General features: G+C 36.1%; 1 protein-coding gene across 1 annotated transcript in view; it reads right to left on the bottom strand.

Annotated features, from left to right (window-relative positions):
• Window positions 1-26,587, bottom strand: part of ASXL3 (ASXL transcriptional regulator 3) — a 155,225-nt gene extending 128,638 nt beyond the window's left edge. Inside the window, exons 1-3 of the mRNA XM_019652066.1 lie at window positions 26,533-26,587; window positions 24,434-24,516; window positions 15,641-15,643 (exon numbers count right to left, since the gene is read on the bottom strand). Of these exons, the coding sequence (XP_019507611.1) occupies window positions 15,641-15,643; window positions 24,434-24,489 (59 nt within the window). The 5' untranslated portion in view covers window positions 24,490-24,516; window positions 26,533-26,587. The remainder of the gene's footprint in view (window positions 1-15,640; window positions 15,644-24,433; window positions 24,517-26,532) is intronic.
• Between the last annotated feature and the right edge of the window lie 227 nt (window positions 26,588-26,814).

The following is a 26,814-nucleotide window of genomic DNA, read 5'->3' as shown; positions in this document are numbered from 1 at the left end:
TTCTGAACTATAATAGCATACAGCAAATCTATGACACTGATTGCCTGAGAAGAGAAGGAAATCAAAGGAACTTCAGCTTTTTCTGCTAGACTTTAGTTAAAAGAAATTGAAGCAACTATGAACACATGTCCACAGCTATTAATTCCAGCTGGTAGTTATTGGTCTATGGTATTTTACTGTACTTCAAAAAATTTTCAAAACATAAAAAATTGTTGATGATTTTGTTCTTTTCCCCACAATTTGGCTTCTCACTAATCTATCAGATTCTTCCCATGTTTCAAGTTATGTTAATGTTTAAACATTTTATGCAAGCAAATAAATACATGGAAATTATATGTAAAGTATAAAGGCACATCATTACACAGAGTTAAAATAAGTCCCTCTCAACTTCCCCCAACCATACCCCACTGTTTCAGAAGTGATGACTATTAAAGATTTATCATATTTTCTTTCAGAGCTTTTCTTATTTGCATTCATATATATGCATATATTCAACTCTATGGTTCACTATTTTAATTTATTTTCAACACAAATGAGAACACTTTTTACACATTGGTAGGTACATGATTTTTTACTTAATAACATGACTGGGAGTTTTTCCCATAGAATATGTTTTGCTCTTAATAGTCTATAGAATACTGAAGGTTCTTAATATTCATATAATGCTCTTAATATCCTATAGAGTAAATATGTTATACCATAATTTTTAAATTATTAAGTAACACTTATTGTTTAGCTCTTAGTTTGCTTCTAATTTTACCCATTAAAATAGTGCTACACAGAGAATCTGGTTTTCTCTTTATATATGTGCTGCAGATTGAATGTCTATGTTCCCCCAAAATTCATATGTTGAATCTTAATCCCCAGTGTGATGGCATTACAAGGTGGGGGCCCTTGGGAGATGATTAGGTCATGAGACTGGAGCCCTCCTGAATGGGATTGGTGTCCTTATAAAAAAGAACCCAGAAAGCTCTCTCCTCCCTTCCCATGTAAGGACTCAACATGAAGTTGAACATCTATGAACCAGAAAATGTGCCTTCACCAGACTCCATATCTGTGGGCACCTTGATTTTGGACTTTGTAGCTTCCAGAACAGTAAGAAGCACATTTCTGTTGTTGATAAGCCACCCAGTCTATAGTATTCTATTATAGCAGCCAGAACAAAAACTAAGACAATACGTATAACTATTTCTCTAGGACAAGATTCCAAAAGTAGAATTTTCAGATTAAAAGAATGCTTTTCAAATAGTGACAGTTATTTCCAAATTCCTTCCCTTGAGAGTAACTATTTTCCCCACTCTAGTCAACGATGGACAGTATCAATCTTGAAACTGTTGCTAATCTAATAAAAATGGAGGTGAAGAGGTCATTCCAGGTAGAGGGAGCAGCATGAAGAAGGCACAAGTGGGCAGACTTGAAACGTGGTGTGCGGAAACATGATTATTTGGTATTTCCAGAGCAGTGAGTGGGAGGGACAATAGGGCTGAGATCGTATTCCAGAGGGAAGGTATGCAGCATGTCGTGTGCATGATTTTGATACCACAGATGAAATTCCCTGGCAAGGGGCTTAGACATCATGCAGGGCAGGGCCATAGAAGATTTAAGGAGGGAAATGCCCTTGTCCCTCAGTAGCATAAGGAAAGATCTGGAATGAGACACACCTAGAAGACAGGTCAATGAGAAGCCTGCAGTATTGGGCTGCAGGGAAGACAACAAGAACCTCACCGGAGCAACAACAGCAGGGCAGAAATGTAGAAAGAGAGTCAAGAAATATATGAGAAGAAATATGGGCAGGGGGATTGAAAGGACACAGAAACTGACTAGATCTGGGAGATAGGGGAGAATAAGGAATTTAAGATTGTTTCAGGGGCTGGGGTGAATGGTGGTATAATTAAGATATACAAAATAAGAAGAGGTGGGTTTGGAAAAAAATATGGTGAGCTTAGTTCTGGACTTACTAATTTAAAGGTATGTATCCAAAATTCAGATACACATTCGCATCACAGAATTAAAGCTGGGGTCAGAGATAACCACTAGAGAACCATCAGCATATATATGATATACAGAAAGGTGAAAACTGATAGGCACAGGCATAGCTTAAAATAATAGAATAAGAAAAAAATGACTGACTTGAGCTTATTAGATTCCAAAAGTCGGAAAATTACATGAGAAAATATTTCCGAGATAAAAAAAGAGAAAAGAATCCTAAGAAGGATTTCATTATAATAATATGAGGTGTGATTCTAACTTCAGGATATGATTATTTTAGAAGTCAGAATAAATCTCTGTATTCATAGGTAGAAATAACCTATAAGTAGGAAATTACCTAGATTTTGCCAGCAGGAACCCGTCGTTTAAATACAGTTTTTCTTTTAAAAAGCAATATAAGAACATTACAAAATATCTGTCAATTGAAGAAAAAATGAGAAAAATCACTCAAAACCCCAACTCCTTAAAGCAACCCTAAGCATTTTGTAAAATTTCTCCTAGCCTATTTTTCTGGAGTGTTTCTATTTTAAAGCTCTAATTTATCTAAATGTTGAATCACAATATTTCATTTTATAGTACACCCTTTTCATGCTCCTACAAAACCATTATAAATATACATAAAATGGTTAAAAGTTCTCTATCAACTTGTTTTAAGTGAGTGGTTTTCTATCTGGCTGAATATTAGAATTGTTAGGGGAATTTTTTTTTAAATGCAAGCATTGAGGCAACTCCAAACTTATTAAATAGAAACCTCTGGGTGGGGCCCTGGCATCAGGGTTTTCATATCTCTTTCCAAATGATTCTAATATGTGGCCAAGATGGAGAACCACTTATATCACCACTGCACATTTAAATTATGTCTACTTTTTATCACTGAAATAGCATGGATATGAATATCTTAGTGCACATAATACTTTTTTCTTATATTCAAGAATACTTTAAGATAGGATTGCAGAAGTGGCATTATTAATTCAGGAGATATGTAATGACCTTTTGCAAATAATGCCTACTGGCTTTTCAAATGAAATGTTTTGGTTTACGCTCTCACCAGTAGTATATAAATAGGAAGCATCATCTTGAGTCAGGGTGAAATGCGTGGACTGATTAATTTATTAGGTATACTAAAAACCAATCTCCACTGGATACTTTACCTTGCATTTCTATGATTATTGTGGGATCCGATGCTTATCCACATACCAGTTTATTCCCTAGTTTTATGGGTTGGAGCTCCTCTGCTCACATCCTTTGACCACAATGCTCTAAGCGCATTATTTTTTCTTGTTTTAATAATCTGTTTATATAACACCTCTAGCATATTAACTAAAACCATTTCCTCCAATGTCACTTGAAACATTTTGTTTCTCATATACAGATATATAAGATTTTATATAGTCAAATGTGTTCATCGTTCCCTGAGTAGTTTATTTTATAGCTTCTAACTCTGAGAAGTCATTTCCCTGTCAAAAGTGGATTGAAATATTAGAGTTGAATTTTGGTAATTTTTTTCCAATGGTATGACTTTTCATATTTAAATTTCGGATCATGTCTGTATCTTCCTTAATACAGACACAACTAACACATTACATGTTCAATAAAACATCATTTTTAATGGCTTTCTCTGGTTCACAAAGAAGAAAAGCAGAATTCCCTTATCCATTACTTCATTTCTGACTCATCCTCCTAACCCCTTCTCTGCAGAAGACGCTGCTACCACTCACTGGAAACCCCTTAATCAGCAGAATGTCAAAAGAATTCAGCTCAAAGTTTTGCTGGCTATTTGAAAATTTTTACCTTTAAATGTTTGATAAGGCAAAAAGTCTAAAAATAACTACACCAATCACTACTGTTAAGATGGGCATTCATACCACAGGGCAAATGCCAATTTAATTTTTCTGTCTTTTCTCCTCCCTCCTCCTCCTCTTTCTTTGTCCACTTATATTCTCAAGGCAGTTTGTTCAGGGGCAGTCATCTGTTTTGATCAGAAGTGCTACCATATAAAGATATTTAATAAACATAGCTTTCTTCTATAAAACGGTTTTGTGAAATTCAAACATCGTAGTTACTTGGGATGGCACGAAATTCATCCACGAAATTCAGATATAATTATAAAGTGAAAACGAATTTTACAAAAGGCTTCATTTCTAAGTAAGATCTCTTATGGAAACAATATGCTTTGAGAAAGGAAGAATAAATACAAAGACCAGTGAATTTAAGCATCCTTCCCTTCCCCAAACTTAGTATCTGACACTTAAAAACATATCTAAGAATCCGGCAATAGGCCTAAAAGAAATTTAATACATCTAGGTCTTGTTTCATTTCACCCTCAGGGAAATAGGATTCATGAGCGCTGTAAGTCGAGAGCAGGGACTGCAGAAATGCTTATGTTTGCTACAAGCCATATTAATATAATGCTCTTCCATAGAGAATAAAACAGTGAAATAAAGGTAAGAAGGCTAAGATCAATGCAACTGTAAAAAGAAAGTAATATGGTTCCAGGCTAATGGTTTTGGAAAACTATAAAATTATACACACATACATATTAATAAATTCCAAAAGTGATATCATTAATATGTTATATATGTATTGCCTCTGTTTTAGAGAAATAAACATCTTCCTTAGGAAAAAAGTGCTCATTTTGATGACCCATGGGGAGAAATGTATCTTTAGACAAACTAAGGTTTCCTGTACATTGTCTTACAGCAATATCAATGTTTCAACCAGGCACACAGAGATCCTCCAAACTACTTCAGTAATAAAGTGGGAGAGCAATATGTAAATATAATAAGGTGGAAAGAAAAAAAGTATGTGAGCCAAGGTAATAATTCAAGAGAAAAATTATTTTAAAACTGTAGCCCTATTTAATCAACTAACCGAATGGTAACTGATTAAACAGTTGCTAAAATTAGAGAGAACTATGTTTATATAACAATCAGAGAAATGTTTTTCTGCCTTCCTTCATTTTTCAATGTTTAAAAAAAAACCAAGCCTGGAATATCATGGCTTCTGGCCATTTGGCAAACATCTTATTTAAGTAAGCACAATTCCAATCCACCCATTTGACCTGAATTAATATTCCTGAGGTTTTATATAGCCACTTAAAGCTTTCAGGAAATAGTTCCTCGATGCACCTGCCACCTAATTCCATGAAATCAATATTTCACTTAAGCTAAGTCAGGAAATCTTAAGGTGCTGAATTCAATTATGACTGTTACTTCATGAGCTGCGAGTAAATAAAACATAGCATTGAAGCTGAAAATCATTACAGTTAAAGAGCTTTACTTCTTTTGGAAGCGGTGTTTTCTAAGATACCATTAGCATACGTAATAACAGCATATCATGTTAGGATAACACTAACAACTTTAATATACGAAACAGTACCTTTCTATTGTCAAATGCCGGTTTAAAAGCACAGAAACAATATTCTCTCTGGCTATGCCTGAAATGAATCTATTATGCTCATGGGAGAAGGTGCCCATCACCATAAAAAGGAAAGCTGATAATATTGATCCAAACTTTATCCAAAGAGGAAAACAAGTATTTACTGACCTTTAGTATATTACAATTTAAGTAGAACACAAAAATTCACCATATTATCAGTCACAAGCACCATGTTATGTATGAAAGACAATGGTAAACTAAGGCTCCACACTGAAAAGTTTTGTAGACACAGACATATTAAAAAAACCGAAAACTTTTATAAACAGTAAACACCTGGTATTGGCCTTCAAAGGCTGCCTCTCATCCCATAATTACTAACAACCTAATAGACTTCCATGCACTAAGCTTTATAGTTTCCTGGGATTCAATGTGGGGTATCATTACTTCATTTTCAAAATAGTGAATGAACAGAGAGATAAAATCTGAAATTCTAAACCTGCTCATCCCTTCAGTGGTAAACCTCTGATGATCCAAAAAGTGTCCCTCTTGTCACTTTGCTTGTTAAACTGAGTTTTAAGAAAACTCTGGAAATTTTCAAAACTAACATTATGCTAGTATATTCCTATGTCTCTCATTTCTCCTTGGTTTGTTCATGCCTTCTGATAGGCATTTATTTCAATCTTCCCCTCCCCCACCCCCCCTTTGGGACACCCTACTTCAAGTCTAACATTTTCCTGTAGCCTACAATTTGACTGTGATGGAAAGACTGAGCTTTGGAATCAGCCAGACCCAGGCTCGCATACCAGATCTTCCACTTATAATTGTGTGATGTTAGCAAGATACCTAACTTCTCTCAGCATCAATTTCCTCATCTGCAGAATGAACAAATAGCACCCACTTCTCAATGTTACTATGTGCATTAAATGAGCTAAAAAATAGAAACTGCTTGGCTCAGTGCCTGACACTGATCAGTTACTGCATAAATGTTAGTTTCCTGCCCTTTTGCCAAAATGATATTCAACAGACAGTTCTAATGATATTTACAGACACATACATCTGTTTCTTCTTTTCATTTTTTTTTACCTGTATTCTACTCTTAGACCTAATAAACTTCCTTCATGTTCAACACTCAGCAAGCTTTTCATTACCCTAAAGGAAAATCACTAAAATATTACATAAATAAATAACAGCCAAGAAGAGGCATCAAATTTCTAAAGAACATGTTCAAAATTGAAAAAATTCTAGCACATTCTCTATAAAAAATTAAAATGCCCGAACAGTTTAAGGAGAAGCAGTATTTATGCTGCAAAACTCCTTACCAGTACAACCCAATTTGATTCTTAGTGAAACAGGGTTAGAATAATGAAGCACTCTCAGTGACGATAAAGCAAAGCATTCTCTGGGAAAAATCAGTCATCACCATCAGGAATATTTATTCATGTAGTGAGGCTACTTTGCTTAAAAGAGCCCCAAGCAAAAGGGTGAACAAGCAGACTACAATTTTCACAAGAAAGATCATGGAGATGCAGTCAATGTTCGCAGGGAAGAAAGCTCAGATACATACCAGAAAGGAAAATAAAACATTTCTAGCTAACATTGTAATAGGATTTTTCATGTGGAGATAAATGTGTAGTCAAAATATGGCCACAGTTTACACAAATTGTAATTCAGACAGAGGAATGAGCAAGCACACCAGGGCCTCCCGAATTTTCGCTTTCCAACAAATCACACTTGCTCAGTTTAGATTCTATTCTGCACTGTCACCCTGACGGAACAGAAATGACGTACGTGAGTGACGTCCATCTGGGATTTACCCTCATAACTTTCTACACAGTCATTCAAATCACACTGCCTGGCCTTCGGGTGTCCAGTTGTCTTCTCAAACCCACTAAACGTGGACAGGGGATTGACTGACAACGATGGGGTTCCACACAGGAAGACCCTCCATATTCATTTGCTCCCATCGTCACTAGCTGGTACCTACCCGGAAGGAATGAATGGAACCACTCCAATGCAATCCCAGCCACTCCTGCTAGTTCAAGCATTCGGTTCAGCATCACCTCATGACCAACACGAAAGCAGCTGAGGCTCTAATATAATCATCATGGAAAGTTGTCCCAAATCCTTCATTCGAGGAAGATCCTTCATACACACCAACGCTGTCTCCAAGCCATGCCGGGTTCTGAAACCAGACTGGAAAATATTATATATGTGTATATATAGTAAAACTCCCACAAACCACTCTTCTACTATGTCATATTTATTTACAGCTGCTTAACCCATCCTATATATATACATATATATCGCCTTCTCAAGGTGAAAATATGAACATTCAGGGAAAGATCCTTTCCATAGTAGAAGGTAAACTGAAAGCATATGAAGACCTGGTGCTGCCTGGTAAGGTAGTTGAGGTGGTCCCAAATGGAACATACTTTGTCCTGAAGGGAAGAGAGAAAACACAATATTGGTTTCCAAGGCTAAGAGTCTAAACTTGGTATACAGATCAAACTATTCCAATACGTATTATAAAAAAAAAAAAAGGAAAAGGAAAAGGAAAACCTTGGCTTTTCAGGAGATGTGAAAGCAACGCCAGATGAACCCCTGAAGTTCTGTTTGGTATTTCCAAACGTGCCTTCTCCCTCCTGAGTCCCGCAGGGTGACACCGCTTTCATATTCCTAACCACCATCGCCTTCACTGCATTCTCAGACTCTCCACTGATCACGGAGCTCTAGACTGACAGCACTCGCTAATCATGCACACAGAGCAGGAACCTTTGCATGAATAACAACTTCAAGTGGCAGGAATAAAAAATGATCAATGGAGGCCCAAGAACTCTTATATGTTAAAAAGCAAGAACAAACGGACTTAAAATATATCAATTTTCCTTCTCACTTCTTAATGAATAGGCTTTTTAGAAACAAAGTGAGACATTATATAGAGTTTTCAAAGTTTAACAAGAGAAGTCACTATTTTTATCTTCTTGGGTCCTTTATGACAAGATTAAAGACTATACAATTCCTTTTTGCTTGCTCTTTTCTCCTAAACGGATACAATATTGAAAATTAAAACTTTCATGCCCAGCACAAACTTTTACCAAGTTTCTCTGTTTCTAGAATATGTCTAAAATAAAATGAAATGGATTATATCACTGCAGCATTATTTTCTATGTACTTACCCTAAATTCTTATTTGTATCAAGTACATGGCTATTTATTAGACTGCTCGTTAAATATATTCCATTTAAAATTAACAGGATTTTGTTTTCTAGTCTCCATTTCATTTGCTCTACTGGCCAGACTCACCTGATCCTCGTCAGTTTCATTGAGTCTGTACTAAAATGAAAAGGCTTGGGGATGTCCATCTGATAAACTGCCTCCTCTACCCACTCAGGAGACACTTTGGTTCCCAAGTCAATCATTCCACTGATATCAAATATCCAAAACCTCTTAGACAGGTTTGGACCTGAGACTTATACCAAATGCAACACTCATTATGTTTTTCTGGACATTCTCCACCAATTTCACTGCATCTCATACAAGGTGACATGTCTCTCATAAGGAAAATGCAAAGAATAAATGGATCACGTAGGCAAAGGACTCAGAAAATATTATATTTGGTTGCTTAGCTCAAACTTACAGTCCACTTGGTGCTTAGCAACATACAATGCATTTCTTCATAAAATTTTAAGTCCTCATGTTTGACATACTGGCCCTGTCTTGTACAACCTGAGGGTCTGACCACGTACAGTAATATAAGAGTCTTCTCAAACCATCCCTTATACAGAGGTCAGCTACAGATGTTTATAAGTCATATATGTTCAATCAAATAAACATTTGCTGAGATATCTGCTATGATCTAGGAGCTGTACGGCATATACAGAATGAATATGTCACTAGCTATCTTGGAATTCAGAATTTAGTTAAGAGAAAGACATATAAACAAAAAGAATTGTGATAAAGATACATTCAAAACCTCCCTTGGAATACAAAAGAAGGAACCATATTTACACCTGGGAATTATGGGGAAAGTTTCCCAGGGGAGATGACAATTGGCATCTTAAATGATAAGTAGGTATTAAGGCTGGCAGTGATGGTAATAACTAATAGACGCTAAGGCATTAGCATATGTGTAATTTATCAGAATCTTGGAAGTCCTATCACTACTCAAAAGTAAAATATAGTCTATCCTATAGTTTAACAGATAGCAAAACTATTTCAGTGTAATGAAAAACTCCTAGTATACTATGAACACTCAATAAATATTACGCAAACCAAAACTGTGAGAACCTTAATGAGAGAAGCACACAAATAATGACATAGCTTTTTCCATGTAATTAATCATTACCTACATATTTAAATGCAGACCACCTCAGAGACAACAAAGTGATTTTTTACTACAGTCTATTCCCCAAAATTTCATGTAGTGTATTTGAAGCTTCATAATCAAATTTCCAATAAAACTTGGATTCTGAGACACATCTTTTGCCCACAAAAGATACCAATTAGATAATTAGCAGCAGGTACTGTCGAGATAGATGTTAACACATTTATATTTGGAGGACGAGAAAGCAGAGAGAATACTGCATCAACTTTGTACATTCAAAAGGCTAAAGTGGACCACGTATGATAGGTAGAGAAATACACCTGATTTACAAATAAAATCCTCTGAAAAGCATCTCATTTAATGAAAAAGAATTTACTAACTAGTATACTGTAAATCAGGAAAATCCCTGATCCTAAAGTCCCAACATCCCTCATTGGCAGATACCATATTAAAACAACCCAGGCTCTGATGGTTTTAAATTTTATCATTGAGTCTGAGCCAAGAACACAAATGAACTAGAATCCCTTTCCTAACTTCTCAGGAAATTTTAGGTAAAAAAAAAAAATTGAGCATTAAATAATATTATTTACTTCTTATTGAAACGTAAACCTTTGGCACCAGTGTACCAGAATACCAACGTGAAATATCTCAGAATACAAATTTGATTTGGCAACCCATTCAATCTTGATTAATTTCCCCAAATTCCTAATAAAGCAGCAAACAGTGAAATCTCACAAATCCAATATCTTACAATTGACAGCACATTTTCCAAATTATTTTAGCTTCATAACAGCCTTATTATTCACATAAAGAGTTGTAATTTTCCCCATCTTATTGGAAATGTAGGACAACAACAACAAAACAACAACAAAAAAAGACTGAGTGACTTATCCAGGATAACACATTATGTTAGAAGCAGAAGTAGAGCTGAACAAAAAATTACCGTTCACTCAATCAGAAAATATCAAGAATTATCAAGAACCTATTATATGAAGGGTACCATGGAGAAGAGAAGGATCAATGAGACATCAACTCTACCCTTAAGGAAATTGCAGTCAAAAAATTGAGGGAGTTTACTAGATACTACCACAAAGGAATACACATGTTGTGTTACAATGGAATAGCAAGGATAAAATGATGAGTTAAAGCTAGAGTTAAAGAGTTCTTCACTGAGGAGGTCACATATAATATTTGAATTGGGATTTGAAGGAAGGAAGTAGAAGAAAAGAAATGGTGAAGGTCATTACAGTCTGAGCAGAGTCAGAGAGACTTAAAAATATATGGAATATTTGCATAAAGTCAAGTATATAGGGCTTTTTTTCCAACTGTCAAAAATGATAATATATATTTAACCTAACTCAAGCCCAAGCATGAAATTTAATTTGAAAATAGATTGAGTAGAAGCTGGCAGTTGTTCTCCAATAACCACCTTTCCGTACAGTCAAGCTCTCACATTTTAGCTGGGAACATGGCTCCTGCAATAGATCATATTCTCCAGCTTCCCATTCAACTAAGTGCAACTATGTATCTGGCCAGTGGGACGTGGGGAAAACAGATGCATTGAAATTTCAGAACATTTCTATAAAAGGACTACATGTGCCCCTTTTTCCAGCTGCTGCTTAGAACATGGATTTGGTGGCAAGCCATGTCAGCTCATGGAGATGAGGACAACATTCTACAGATAACAGAGCCAGCAAACCAGAAAAAACCCTGGCTCCCTACATATCCTGATATAACAAAGTTATCTCATCATTCCTGGGAATATCTACCTTCAGACTATGAGAAATAAACTTTCATCTGATTTGACCACTTATATTGGGACTCCATGATACCTATGCAAACATATTCACTAGTTTATAGGCTATGCTATAAAGCAAATACAAATTAAAAGTAATGTCTTGGTTCTCAATTCTTAAGACCTAAGAAAAATAACCTGAAAATATTTAAATTAATTGCAAATGGTTTAATATAATCAGCAATATAGAACTGTAATAGACTTTCAAATCTATTTTTAAATTTTAATCTATATAAACACCCCAGGTAGTGAAAAGATCAGTGATCAATATTATTATATTGAAAGTGAAGAATAAGACAACATATCATGATTTCATTACAAAAGTACTTGATAGCTCCATATTGTATTGGGTTTAAGCTCGTTTAGTCCATAAAATAATCATTACATATATTCCATACTTCATTGTTATACTAAAGATGCATTTATAAAGCACAATCAAATGAATTATTAGTGCCAGAATAAAGAATCAATAAATGACTGCTAGATTTTTGCTATAAGTTCACATTATTTGACAATGTTTTCATTTACCTATTGGGCATCTCAGACCCTTCAATTTTAGTGTTATTAAGTTTGATATGATATCCACTTATGCTTTATAGAGAAAAGAGAAAATTTTAATAAGTAAACATAACTATATTATCACAATATGAATAAAGAAACACAATGGGCTATAAGAGTCCAAAGGGTAAATTCTGAAAAGAGAACAATGGGTGCTAGATGACTCTGCATTAAATGGTCTGCAGGCAAATCTATTCACCCTTGCTTGCTTCATTCATTTCATATTACAGGCATTCCAAAGAATACATGGAATAAGCATAGTTAATAAAATGATCTAAGGTATTGTGCCTTACTGAGTTCCCTGGCTCACATCAGCCCACAGAGGCAGGAACATAAGGTAGCCACAACCACTTCCCTTGTCCTCCTCTGGGCAAGGTCTTAATGGTAACAAGAAGCCAGTGAGGTCAATATCAAGAATATTAGATTGCCATTTGAAGTATAAATTACAGTACAAGCTCTTTTGTACCCCTAAGTCCTGCCAAAAGTGTTACAAATATGTACTACTGAAGGCAAATAAAATCAGATAATAGAGGGTGACTGGATCAATGAAAACCCATAACTTCAGGAAAATCAATTGAAAGACATGTCCCTTAGAATACAAGATTTATCTTCTTTTTCTATATGGTCTTGGCCTTCACTTACTACTGGGCTTTTACACATGCTTCTCAAATTCTGAAATGATCAGCCTCTTTTAACTTTAAAGATGGGTCAAATATTTACTAATTCTGTTATGGTGGCCAACTCATTTTCTCTAAGCCTTAGTTTATTGATCTGTAAAATAAAACTTTAAGACTATATGATCTGCTGAGTCCTAACCCAAAACAAAATGTTATAGTTCTGACTTAAACTTCCTTCACATCTTAGAATGCATCCTAATGTAGTAGAGGCTGCTCTGAATATCCTTTGTTAAGGAAGCTTGCTTTCAATAAAATTCTCAAAAGCGTTGCTTGAAATTGGGATAGTGGTGACCACAGAAAATGGCCCTAGTGTAAAATATCCCTGACAAAGGGTGTGATTTCTCAGCTAGTAGGAATTATTCAGCCCACTATTCTCTTATCACACGGAACACTTCTAATAAAAGCGAGGAATTGCTTCGGTGACCAGGTGTTTGAAAATGGGGTAAGGGAAAGACTGGATATAAAATTTAGATGATTATTTTCTTCTCAAAATTATACAGACACTATTTCACAACTCCTTATCACTCTTTGATGAAAAAAGAATGTATCATATATCCAATATACAAACTAATTTATGAAATGTTGAAAATTAAACATTATAAGTGGCTGACTCAAAAGAATGATGTCTAACCAAAGCAAATGAAATAAATTTTCATTTTAAAAATCAAGTTAACATCCCCAATATTAAGGATGGATAAAAGAAGTGAGCAATAAAAACTATTCTAGTACACCTGAAACTAATATAAAATAAAAATATTGAATGTCAACTATAATTGAAAAAAAATAGTCATGGGGATATAAAATACAGCATAGTGATTATAGTCAATAATACTGTAATAATTACAGTGTCAGATGGGTAACAGGCTGATTGAGGTTATCACTTTGTGAGATATATAAATGTCTAATCACTATGTTGTTTTGTGTTTTGTACACCTGAAACTAATATAATATTGTTTGTCAATGGTAACTGAAAAATAAATTTTTTAAAATTAAGAAGAAATACTATTCTAAGTAATTCCAAATATTGTAGTTCGCTCTGTGTTCCTGATTCAGTACTTTCCTTGCTGGGGTGGAAGTAGAGAGGGATTGCAAAGCAATCTTTGCTAATCCTAACACTGAAGCATTTAAGATTTGAGCTACTCTATCCCACTAGCAAACAGCTTGTTCTAAATCTTCATGAATGTCATTTTCTATATATAGCAGCCAGCAGGTCACCTTCAATAAACACAATTTAAGTAACAAATTGAATAATAATCATTGTACAAATTGTTGTATTTCATGCAGACGTGCCAGGGAACTAAGTCATGAATTCATGCTAGCTGCAGTGGCCTGAAGGAGAATCCATTCTGCCTGGAAATTTTACACCTGTCTTTTGTAAAACTAAAAAACAAAAAAAAAAAAGAAAGAGAGAGAATAGCAGTGTTTTTATGCCTCCTAGTGGAAATACCACAGATGGATGTGATGAGGAAGGATGGATAAGTAGTCATGATACAGGTTACTGTCAACAGTAAAGTACATGTGATTATTCTCTACTTAGGAAAATGTCCTAAAAAATGCATTAATGCTGCTTCTGAAACTATATTCACTTATTCATTTGGGCCTCCTTTCCTTTCCATAGATCTATTTCTTAAAAAAAACCAAAAAACAATGTTAATAATTTGGCCTCTCCCGCCCCCACCTAAGCATGATTTAGTCAGGCCCATCTATTTTCATTCTGTTGTTCCACAAGTGCAGTAACTGCCACCCTCTACAATTGCCCTTCGGATTCTCTACATGTTGTTGCCAACCATGCTTTGACCAGTCACAGTAAGCGAGTTCCCCAGAAACAAGTTCCAATCTATAAATCCAATGTCAACAACAAAATGGTGAGAGTCCTATGAAGTTCTTGGTTCTTCCACTACCCAAGGTATGTTTCACACCCTCACAGCATTATCTTCTTTAAAATACACACACACACACACACACACACACACACACACACACACACACACACAGTTAAAAGCTACAATTCAAATATGTTTTGCTGCTATCCATAAACCCATCACTGACAGTCATCCTTTTCATGTCAGACAATCATAACAGTTCAAGTTCATTTGAGGCTTCGCATCCTCCAAATCTGAATGGGTTATGGAAATGCTTTGTTCACCCTTCAACCCTATTTACAATTAGGCTATAAACTGAAAACCTCTTAACATTCCTACCTACAGGCAAGACTTTAAGACATTCAACAATTAGCCAGAAGAGCTGCTAAAAGGGATTGGAGGGGCAGAATTTACTTAATACATATAACCAGTAGCTCTTAAACCAAAATTTGATTAGGCTCAGGCTACAAGTATTTAAAAAGGTAAAATGCAAAGGGTCCTGAATCAGATGTATAATCTCAGATTTGTCACTTGCTAGATGGATGAACTGTCTCAAGTAACTTAACCTCACCTGCCTCAGTTTCCCAATCTGTAAAACAGGAAATATGATATCCTCAACCCACCTCAAAGTTCCTTAAAATATATTTCATGTAAAGTCCTTAGCATTAGGTCTAATATAAGTTAATGATGAAAAAATATTAAGTATTCTTTTAATCACCAACCCTACTCATCAATTTACTTGACATGCTGCATGCCAAATAAAGTAATGGGTACGAAGATAAGCATTCCTTACTTTAATGAGCTTATATTTGTGATGGAAAGACAACACTTCGTGACATGTTGGGACATCACATTTTTTATTAAGAACTCAAGGGAGAATTTAGAAATTCCTAAATTTAAAAATAAAAATAAAAAACACATTATGCACTGGCCTTAAAACATGCTTCAGAGGAGGTTAAAAAACCTAATGAAATTACACAGTGAAGAATGGTCTGGAACCATGCTGTTAAATCCTCAAAAGCAGGCACTACATTTTATTCATCTATGAACCCAGCAACTTTCTATAGTCTCAACAGCATAGCATGTGCTTAATAAATGTCAATGGAATAAATACGTGCCTTAAAGCTTCCACAACCCCCACCCCGCCCCCCGCCAGGATCTTACACAGTGAGCACAGAGAGGGCACTTAGTAAGTACAGTATTAGTTTAATTAATTTCTTGTTAAAATATCTACATCTCCACAACTTTATTTTCATTAATGCCCTTTAATTTGGCAAAGCTCTTTGCCTATGACACACCCGTGTACTCTGAACCTGGCCAGAACGTGACTGCCAACAGACTGCAGAGAGAGCACAGCCAGAACACCAGCCTTGTGCAGCACCCAGAACAGGCCTTAATTTTAAAACAAACAAACAAAAAAATGCCAAGAAAAATCACCTAAATTTCATGCTAACTCTCAGTCAATAACTATCAATTTGATTTTGCATAATCATGTCAGGAGCTGTAGGATAAGTAGTCCTTAATTGCCCTGAAAGAACTAACACTTATTCTTAGGAATTATGCACTGTAGCTTTCAGAAAACCTGGTTTAACAAAATGCCATGATTTTTATTCCTCTAAAAACAAATCAACTATAAAAAGAAGTCCTCATGTCAGCATATCAACTGTTTTGCATTTGAATTATGTCGTCAAATTCAAAACAATGAAGGAAAACTAAAATCATTTAGGCATGTGGCAATTAAGGGCACAAGCAATGAAATGAAGAGATAAAACCACTTAGACAAAAATTAAATAAAATCCCAACAATTTTCACCTGCATAGGATCCTTAGAAAGGCTCACATACAATGTAATTTTATATCCATTTCTGCTTCTATTTCTGCACTGAAATATTTATAGAGTGTTCAGTATTTCTGGAGTAAATTATACCTACATCTTGATAAAGCTGAAATCACCTTAATTACTTTTTGTTCAATTATTTGGACGAACGGCGAAAGCTTGACAAAATAAAAAGGCATATTAAGAAGTGGTCATTTCATAGCTATAACTGCATACCTTAGTGAATATTGATGCCTTGAGAGCTATATGCAGTCACTGCAGCTATTTTTACCAAAGGCTTCAATAAAATTCAAACCAATTTATATTATGTGAATATACACATTTTATTTAAACATGAAACTTAACTCAAATATTCTATTGGCTTATATGTTAGGACTAACAGATGAAAACACATATTAAAAGTGTGTAAAACATCAAATCACAGTATAGTATTAAGCATTTTGTTATGAATACATTCTGAGATGAATCAGATATTCAAAAATTCTAGAAATATTCTTATGCGGTGGCATGAATTGTAGAAATGCGAAGTTCCAAATTCTGAATCATGATCTGAATTATGAACTGAATTTTTGTGTCCCTCCTCAAATTCATATGCTGAAGCTCTAGTCCATACTGTGGCTATATTTGGAGATGGGGGCCTCTGAGAAAGTGATTAAAGCTGTATGAGGTCATAAGGATGGGGTTTGGATCTGATAGAAACAGTGTGCTTATAGGAAGAGACACCAGAGACTTCACTCTCTCTCTCTCTGCACGCATACACCCAGAAAAGGCTTGTGAGGACACAGCGAGAAGGTGGCTGTCTACAAGCCAGGAAGAGAGGCCTCACCAGAAACCTACCCCACTCATTCTTGATATGAGACTTCTTAGCCTCCAGAACTGAGACAATACATTTCTGTTGTTGCAGCCATCCAGTATACGATATTTTGTTATGGCATCCTGAGCAGACTAAGCCAATCACTACTAATATGACTTCAATCTGAGGCCCAGGAAGAGTCCTCTTCTAAATGTGTTGTGTGTATTAGTATGAGGCATTCTATCTGAAAAGTGCTTCCTCCCCATTCAGCAACCCAATCGTATAGGCTTCTCATGGAACAAGAACTACGTGAGAACTATCCGAAGTGCATGTGAGTGTGTGTGAGTACACCCCCCCACACACACACACACACACACACACGACACAATTCATGAATGCCTCGTGGGGCTCTACTGCTACTTTCCAAATCAGAAAAGATAATGGGGAACATTTCACAGTGAAAGGCAAGTAGTCAACTGCGGCTACAATATCAGATGCTTGACTATAAAGCAGCGGTTCTCAACTTGTGGGTCGCGACCCCTTTGGGGGGTCGAACAACCCTCTCACAGGGGTCGCCTAAGACCATCGGAAAACAAAAAGATATTTACATTATGATTCATAACAGTAGCAAAATTACAGTTATAGAGTAACAACGAAAGTAATTTTATGGTTGGGGGTCACCACAACATGAAGAACTGTATTAAGGGGTCGCGGCTTTAGGAAGGTTGAGAACCACTGCTGAAGGCTTTAAATGGCCCAAGTCCAGGCAAAGCAGGGGCGTGCTGAGGAGCTGGAATCTGACCTCATAGAGTAATGTTTCACATAATTATTTTTTAACTCAGGAAATGCTTTCACAGTAATATATCATCTTATCATCCCCCTGAAGAATTATTTCAATCACTTGCTCACTGTAAAAAAGTAACTTTAAGTAAAAATAGTTTAATTAATGACAGAACACAAAGTTATTTTTAAACAATTAGTTATATCCATGTATAAATTATGAATTCTTATTTATCAGTTTTATACCAGTTAATTTAAAACTAATTAATGATGTACAAAAAAAGCATGCAATGCAGCAAACAACATTTTAAGTGACATATTTTAGGAGTAAACAAATGTATATAGAAATGAGCAGACTGGAAATTCAAAATCTCAACTAACTGGAAGGTATAATGTAGCTTTCATTATTCATATCATAAACCCTACATTATCAGCATATCACGCATTTATTTAGACAGCAAGTAATTAGGAAAAGAGTATCATACCCAGTTTTATCTAATTATCACCAAACATACAACTGATGATATCTTTTGATTCATAGTTTACTAGTTGCACTATATCCTCTGGAATTTTATGGCTTACCAGATAAGAAATGCTACTATAAGTGCCAGTGTTTGTTTGAGGAAAAAAAAATGGATTTAAAATGGGGAAACTGTGTTTAAAGAGACCAGATAAGAAGAGAATGTGTTAATCTGGTTAAGAAATTATAAGTGTAAAGAATGAATGGCAAACAGCGGGGATACAAAGAAAAAAAGGTGTGCATAGCTAGGAAGTAGCCAAGGACACTGGCTAAGAACCAACAGACCATGGGGGTAGAGGAGAGAGGAATGACTCTAACTTTGATTTCCACTTTGAGTAATGACAACAAGTAAAATTTATGTCAACTGAGAGATTATTTATTGTAAGAGCTCGCTTACACACACTCACGTACACACCGAAGCACACATAAACATATGCAGATTGTCCTATGTTTCTGTTTAATAACATCATTGTCTCACTCATCCCTCTCTAAGTAGCTGACTGTGCACACCATCTACACAATGAAAGGATTAGATGTTAGCAAATGGCAGGGATGACACTGTGAGTTAACACTGTAATTCTAAAACGACCCAACACAAACAAACTGGACTACCATTTCAGTTTGAAAGGATGGATGCCAACATGGAGTCTGGAGATAAGAATTGATTTTTGCAGTAGAAATTATTTGTGTTTCTTTCTTATCTCTAGACAAAACATTTCAGCAGCAAGAAAGAATCATCTCCTATAGCACTAATTAGAAACGTAAATCTCACTGAGAGAAATGCCAAGAAATTTTATTGTTTGTCGCTATACATGGTAATAGAATTTTCTGACATTTTATTCCCCTAGAAAAATGCAACATCTTTAATAAACCACTGCACGAAGTGGAGATCCTAATTTCAGCCTATCATAACAAAGATTACAAAATGGAAAACATGCAAAGCCTTATGACAAGTAGCTAAAAACAAATTTATTCTCAGAATGATCAGTGGAAATAAACAATTTTCACCAAATACCAGAATAATTAAAAATCTTGGGTTGTCAATTGCATGTTCCACATTGCAAAATCGAAAATACGTCCATATTCTGAGTAAACTTAACACAACAGAGATTGTTTATAAACCTTTTCAATTATCCCTACTGTGATATGTAATTATAGGCTGCTGCTTTGTAAATGGCTGACAAAATCTAACAGATTTTTTTTTAAGTAAGGCATCTGTAAGATTGTAAAAACGTACCTCATAAACATTGCCCTACCCCAATCCAAGTGAGGTGTTTTTTTTTATTGCTTTGAGGTTTTATTTTTTACTTTATTTTATGACTGCCTCACCTCCATTAAAAATTGATTCCTATTATCGACTAATATGAAAACCCTATGCCGGTTCATGCTACATTAATGACAGGTAACTTGTAATGATAATCCCCAGCACATAAGAAATTATGCCTCACTGATGAATGGCTATTCTGCTCTAGTGAGTAAGTGCTACAAGCCTCTGTCCTTGACCTTCCAACCTGGATGTGTCACTATAAATAAGTGCACATTTCTTTGGAAGCATCAATTTAACTATTATATGAGTGGAGAAAAACATATTCTCAGGCATCAAAAATCCCTCAGTCCTCTTTGTAAAGGAATTATCACTTTTGGACAAGCAAACCAAAAACAGGAAAGCAAAATTGGGGAACCCCAAAAGTCAGCCAAACCAACATGGTAACCGGAGTTACTCCTCCTTTTCTACAAATAGTTTTAATTGCTGTAGACAAGCCCATATTCTACAGTAGCGCCCTAACTCCCTGAGGAAGAGGGAATGTTTAGCCAAGAGTCCAAGGAGGCATATCACATATCTATCCACAAAAGCAGCAGACTGAAATATGCACATTTTTATCCCCTCCGTGCAGGCAACATGGCTGTTTGACCGACTTTAAGACTCTGATCATTGGAAAAGTATTCCAAACTGCTACGTTTTATCAACGGTTGACAACTCATAAATACAAAGTAACAGAAGCCTGAAAATAGTCACTCAGAATCAGCAAACCAAATATATAGATGGACCAGAGTATAATTGTATTGATAAAATCTTCTATGCTATTATACAGAAGGGAATTCAAACTTACCAAAATATATTTTCATAAAAAAATTCTAGAAAACCGTGGCATAAATTTTTCAATAAAAACCATTTGTCCTTCTGACAATTTATTATATATTCATATACCTTTTTAAAACCACATGGGAAACACTTATTTCATTCTGGCATTTCCAAATAGAATTTAATCATATACTACACATTTCATCAATAACATGAAGAAGATACACAGAACAAGATATAGAAAACTTGTCCTCTTTTGATCATGTCTTCCTGAAAAGTAGGTAATTTAAAGTGTCACTTGAAAAGAGGAAAAGATAGCGTAAAATGTCAAGAATTTCATTTCAGTCAAATAAATTAACAATATCACATATACGGAACACATTCAAATATTCACATCAGCTTTGCCAAAACTATTGGTGTATTTTTTTTAATATAAATTACATGTTTAAACCAGCAGCACTTACAGTGTTTGAAAAGAAGCAACAGTATAATAACCTTGTTCACAGATAATCTGCTGCAGACTATCAGGACACATATATTTAATGGAATTCCCATAAAACTGTTAGATTCCTTTTGATTAAAATCAACTATTGGATAGGATGAAAAACATAACATGGAATGTTAAAAAGAAGCTTCTAACTCGAAATGCAAGCCAAAGTCATCACTAAGCACCAGCAAATTAACATCTTGGGAACAAAGATTATTTACTCAACAAATAATTATTGCATATGTGCTGAGTGCCAGGAGTGTTAGGTATCCTGCCCTTAAAGCGCTCACAGACCAGCAGGAAGGACAAAATTATAGTACAGTGAAGCTATGGGAACTCTACCTGCACATAGAATAGAGGACCCCCAGGGTACCTAAAAGGAGTGACATTACTTTAAAGCCAGATTCGGAAGGATGATGAATTAAAAACCCAGTCTTCTCTCTTCTAGAATGCTAGATACAGTGGTGGGTTTGTTTTGGGGAGGACTGTTCACGTGACCTCTCTCTCATCCATAGACGAGGCCTCCAGAAGGTTGTAGCCACATAAGTTACCATCACAATCACTCCCCCACATTTAACTAGGCATATCACAAGTACCTGCATTTCTTGAAAAACACGTCATTAGTAAATACCTAGAAATTAAACAGCTATGTGTGACCTTAGTATGACGGAATTTCTAAATGTAACTCTCCTTAAGAAAAATAGATACAGTTACACTTCATTTGCTCAGCTACCTTAAATGTTTGGAAAACATTTAAGAGCTTGGAAGGTAGCAAAACGGTACACTAGGCAAAATAAATGTCAGAATCTGCTCCCTAAGACATACATAACATGTAGGAAAACCCAAAACTCACTCAAAATCTATATCCTTTTATTTTTTTATTTTAGAGATGATCCTAATACGCACACTAGAACTAGAAAACAAGGGAAGAGGGGTCACAGACGCACCAGTAACAGGTCCCCATTGACAGGAGGGAGGAGATGTAAAGAAATTTAGAAATGAGAACATAAAATGCATGGTCTGAGGCTCTTCGATGTACAGCTGGTTTTAAGAAATAGAACTTTAAAAGAACTATGGTCTCTTTCTTTGCTTATTCAACTTGTGGATTCCTTACAGGTACTATTGCTCTTTACTCTTTAAAGACACTGTTTTTTTTGTTTTGTTAGCATAATTACGTATGCTTAAAACCGTTGACCGTACCATTCTGGGGAGACCAGCATTTTGAAAAGTATGAAATAATGCTGTTATATTAAGTGTAATGAAAATGCTGCTCAGAGCCATGGTACAAGGATTTTATTTTATTTTTATTTTTTAACTATTTTTTAAATTAAAGTGTATTGGGGTGACAATGGTTAGTCAAGTTCTATAGGTTGCAGGTGTACAATTCTGTAATACATCATCTGTACATCACATTGTGTGTTCACCACCCAGAGTCAGTTCTTCTTCCATCACCGTCTATTTGACCCTGTTTACCCTCATTTACCACCCCCCTCCCCGCTTAGTACAGGGATTTTATATTTCAAGGTCTGTAACAACTGATAGCAGCATAGTTACTCCTGTGGAGAAGAATTTCACAATGAACAAATTTCAAGTGTTTGCTTATAGGATATGCTTTTACGTCTGCACTGGCAGATTCCTCCGGCACAGAGCCCACATTCGACAGGAGTTGATATCAAGATTTTACCCCCCCCCCCTTTTCTTCTGTAGCGCAAACATTTTCAGTGCTCTCTCAATAGCATACATATTTTCAGGGTTTTTGACAGGCAGCAAAGAGAAAATTAATTTCCAGGTGTCCCCATTTTGTTCCCTAACTCCTGACACTGACATCTAGCTTAGAAGATCAGGGTCTCCTCTATGAGAGCTGGGAGGCTCTGCCGGCCACTTCCTGCCTCCACTTCGTGGGAGAAGAATGATTGCAAACCCAGAGTAGCTACATTATCTCAGTCTCTTTTCTTCAGAACAGGCAGAAAAAGCCTCTAAAACAAACATGAAAATTAGAGCCTAGGTGTCCTCTGCCCCATTCAACTGTGATGTTCATGGCTCGAACTTCCAAAGGATGCATTTTAAACAGGCAGAGGCTGCTATTACGCACACTTCACAGTTGGGGGAGTTGTAGGTACCGCCAATTTTTTAGGAAAAGTTGGCCTTAGGAGGATATTCATTTCTCTCATCAGTAATAGCTCAATATCAGTCAAAACATGCAAAAGGTAGCTCGGCAGGTTGAATTTTCACCAAGTTACAACCACTGCATGCTTGGTGACTGGCAGGTAGACAACTTCATACAAAGAAATTTGTTATGTATCACAGATGATTACATTCACGTATATGACAACTCTATGGTTATTTTATTCCCTTACAAACTTTTTTCCTCCTTGAGCAATATTATCTAAATATTACCTAAACTGTTGGCTAAAACCCAAACCGTAAACTTGATAAAAATAAAGGATTGTTATAAACAAAATGTGGTTCATCCATACAGTGGAATATTATTTGGCAACAAAAAGGAATGAAGTACTGATTCATGACACAACATTGATGGACCCTGAAAACATTATGTGTTAAGCGAAACAAGCCAGTCACAGAAAGCTACATATTACATAATGCCATTTATGTGAAGTGTCCAGAACAGGCAAATCCATAGACACGAAAAGTAGATCAGTGGTCGACAGGGTTGGGAGAATAGGAAATGGGGAGTGACTGCTAATGGGTATTGGGGTTTCACTTCAGGGCAATGAATATGTTCTAAAATTAGAAAGTAGTGATAATTGCACAACTTTGTGAATATACTAAAAACTACTGAATTGTACATTGAAAAAGATGAATTTTATACTGTATGAATCCTATCTCAATAACACTGCTGTCTTTTTTAAAAGGTGCAATAGCTAATAATGACATTCCAAATAGAGAAGTTCTAAATATAAGAGGGCTAAATTTTCAACCATATTCACGGGCACTTTGAATTTTATCTGAGTAAGCTCATCTTTATATCCTGGGTCCTATCTACGAAGCCTGTAAAAGTATTTCTCTTTCACTATTCACTTTGAGAAACACAATCTCTTCTTATAAGGGAGAGGAAGAGGAGTGACTCCAACGAGGGGCTAATTCACATATGCTGTTCTTTGTTAACAAAGTACAGTCTATACCAGTCCATCTAATATAATTTATTAAGGCAACAAGCCGTTCATAGGAAATCCTGGGTCATCCAAATATTTGGCAGTCACAAAGGAATTTGTAGATAGTTACTTAATTCACAATCAACTATAAATCAAAATCGAGATACATCTATTGCTTTGCAATTAGTGGCAATTATTAATCAATGAAAACAGGATATGTTGTAAATATAAATACTGACCTTGTTTCTTTTAACCCTTCTTTCTGAATGACTTCCAATATCTGCTTTGCTGTCATTGGTGAGTTGGGATGTTTTTCTAGTGCCTGAAAAATAAAAATAAACATGAGATTCATAGATTATTACACGGAAGCATACAAGATGAAAACATGTGTGAGTCATGCAATGTTTCCTAAAAATTTACCGGGGAAGGAGCTGTTATATCAAAATAAGGTCCCATCACACAGCTCAGGTGTCCAAAGTAAGAATGGACACCTTACTTTCTTTTTTTTTTCTGGAGCTTTATGGCAATTTCTGCAACATATAGGGGCCATTCTTCAAAAAAATGTCACACAAGGGTGTGTGTATATACCAAAAAAAGAAAATGTGAAACCTAAAAAGACCAAGTTATTAAATGCATATAATTTCCTTTATTAAAATTGCTAGTATTTTATTATTAAAAACATGCTTTCAGGCTGTTAAAATGTTTCCTAAATTTCTAGGACCTTGGAAACATGGAGCCTGAATACTACCAATAGCAGAGAACAAAGTACTGGCCCGAAATAACCTCATGGACTTATATCTTGATCAGCCTCTTTTACATTAAAAGAAAATCAGAAAAAATAATCCTTCATGGCCAAAATTGGAAGCAGCATACAGAAACCCAAGTAACTCATTACAGTGTGTTTTCCAGTTCAGCTCAGTTTCCTTTCTTTTGCCTTTTCCAATGAATTTCAAGTAAGCCCCTTCCTCTTCCCATTCAGCCCACCTCAGCCTAATAAACTGGGCCCCATTTGCTCCCTCTCCCCTTCTGTCCTAGTTAGTTTTGAGCGCAAGGGAGTTCTTTTAAACAAAGTATGGGGAATCCATGGGACACAGTTATTTCCACAGGCACTAGACATTCAGCCCTGGAAATCAGGCTCCTTTATTTATCCAGGGACTTCATTATATGTATTGAAAGCTGTAAACAGCAGCATCCACACTGCTCACCAACAGGGACTAGAGGGACCACCTCTGGGTGCAAGAGACAAGTCTACACACATCTTCACGGTGACTAAAGATGCTGCACAGGAGCTTCCGCACAAGGCATGGCCCCACGCAACTGAACGATTCTAGAGTTCTAATTTGTGATTATTTACTAGAAGGATCATAACGATTAAGAATTAATAGAGTACACTAGAAACTAAAAATGGAGGCGGCTTCCAAATCTGTTCAAAATAGCTGTGATCCCTCCTGCTACCCATGGTCAAATTCAACTAGTTACTAGCAAAGGTACTGTTTAAGATCTTCCAATGAGTTACATACGGGCAGCCCCACCCCACCATTAGGGCCCCTTTCCTGCTGTCCCTTTCTAGTTCCCAGGAAATTTCCCCCATTTTTTCCCAGTCTAGATCAGTCCCTCAGTCATAGTTGGTAGGTTCTTTAAAGAATATAGAAATACAAGCAATGCTAGAAAGAGGGTATGGTGACAAGTATGTCACTGGAAAAGAAGAAAACTTGTCCTCACAGAGGACACTGGAGAACTGAAATGAAAACTGGGAAAGGGGGAAAAAGAAACATAAGCATAGCTGTATAGGGAAGAGGACTAAAGTATAAAAATATTGGTTTAAAAAAAGGCAAGAAGGAAACTGCACGATAGAGCTGAAAAGGGGAAAGATTAGATCACAAAGAAGGGAGGGAAAGAAATAGACATGAAAACAAAAAAATGCTGACAGAATTTTCAAAATAAGAAGAAGTGTAAGTACAGCAGTGCATACTTATGAATTACTAACAGGAGATGCTGTGGTCACATGGACTATATATACAGGGGGGGCATCACCCCCCAAATGATGGGCAATGCTGGGGTTACTAATGGTCTCTCATAAAAGATATGGGCAGAAGGTCAGTAGACACAGACATACATAAGTAAGCAAGCAAGGAAGAGGGGAGCTGGCAGGGAGAGGCACAGGATGGCAGAAAGAAGACGATAGAGGAGAAAGGAGAGAAAGCAGGAAAATTGAGCTGAACTGGGAATGTCCAAAAGGCAAACTGATTAAATCCAGAAAGAGCTGAAGAGGAAACTCCAGTGTACTGGGCAATGTTTTAACAGAAATTTGGGTGCACTCAAAAGTGGGGTTACTCACTGTGGAGGATTCCCTGTTTCTCTTCCTGAGTACAGGCCCCTCAGCACACCTGGGCAGCTCCTCCCAGCAATTGAGAGAATTTGGATAGCCCTGTCCCCTTCTCTATGACATCACATCCTACTCTACAAAGGAAGTAAAAGTGCCAAGAATTACATCATGAAGTGGATGAGAGGCAGGAAGGAAATGATGAAGCCACACAGAACACCAGAAGCCACCCCTCAGTTCCTGCAAGACAGAGAAAGGAGACAGAGAAGCAGAGGGTCCTGGGTGCCATCAAGCTTC

The sequence above is a fragment of the Hipposideros armiger genome, unplaced genomic scaffold (assembly GCF_001890085.2).
Source record: "Hipposideros armiger isolate ML-2016 unplaced genomic scaffold, ASM189008v1 scaffold_173, whole genome shotgun sequence".
In the NCBI taxonomy this organism is placed as follows: Eukaryota; Metazoa; Chordata; class Mammalia; order Chiroptera; family Hipposideridae; genus Hipposideros; species Hipposideros armiger.
Note: the sequence above shows the minus strand (reverse complement) of the source record. Positions and strands in the feature narration are given on the sequence as shown.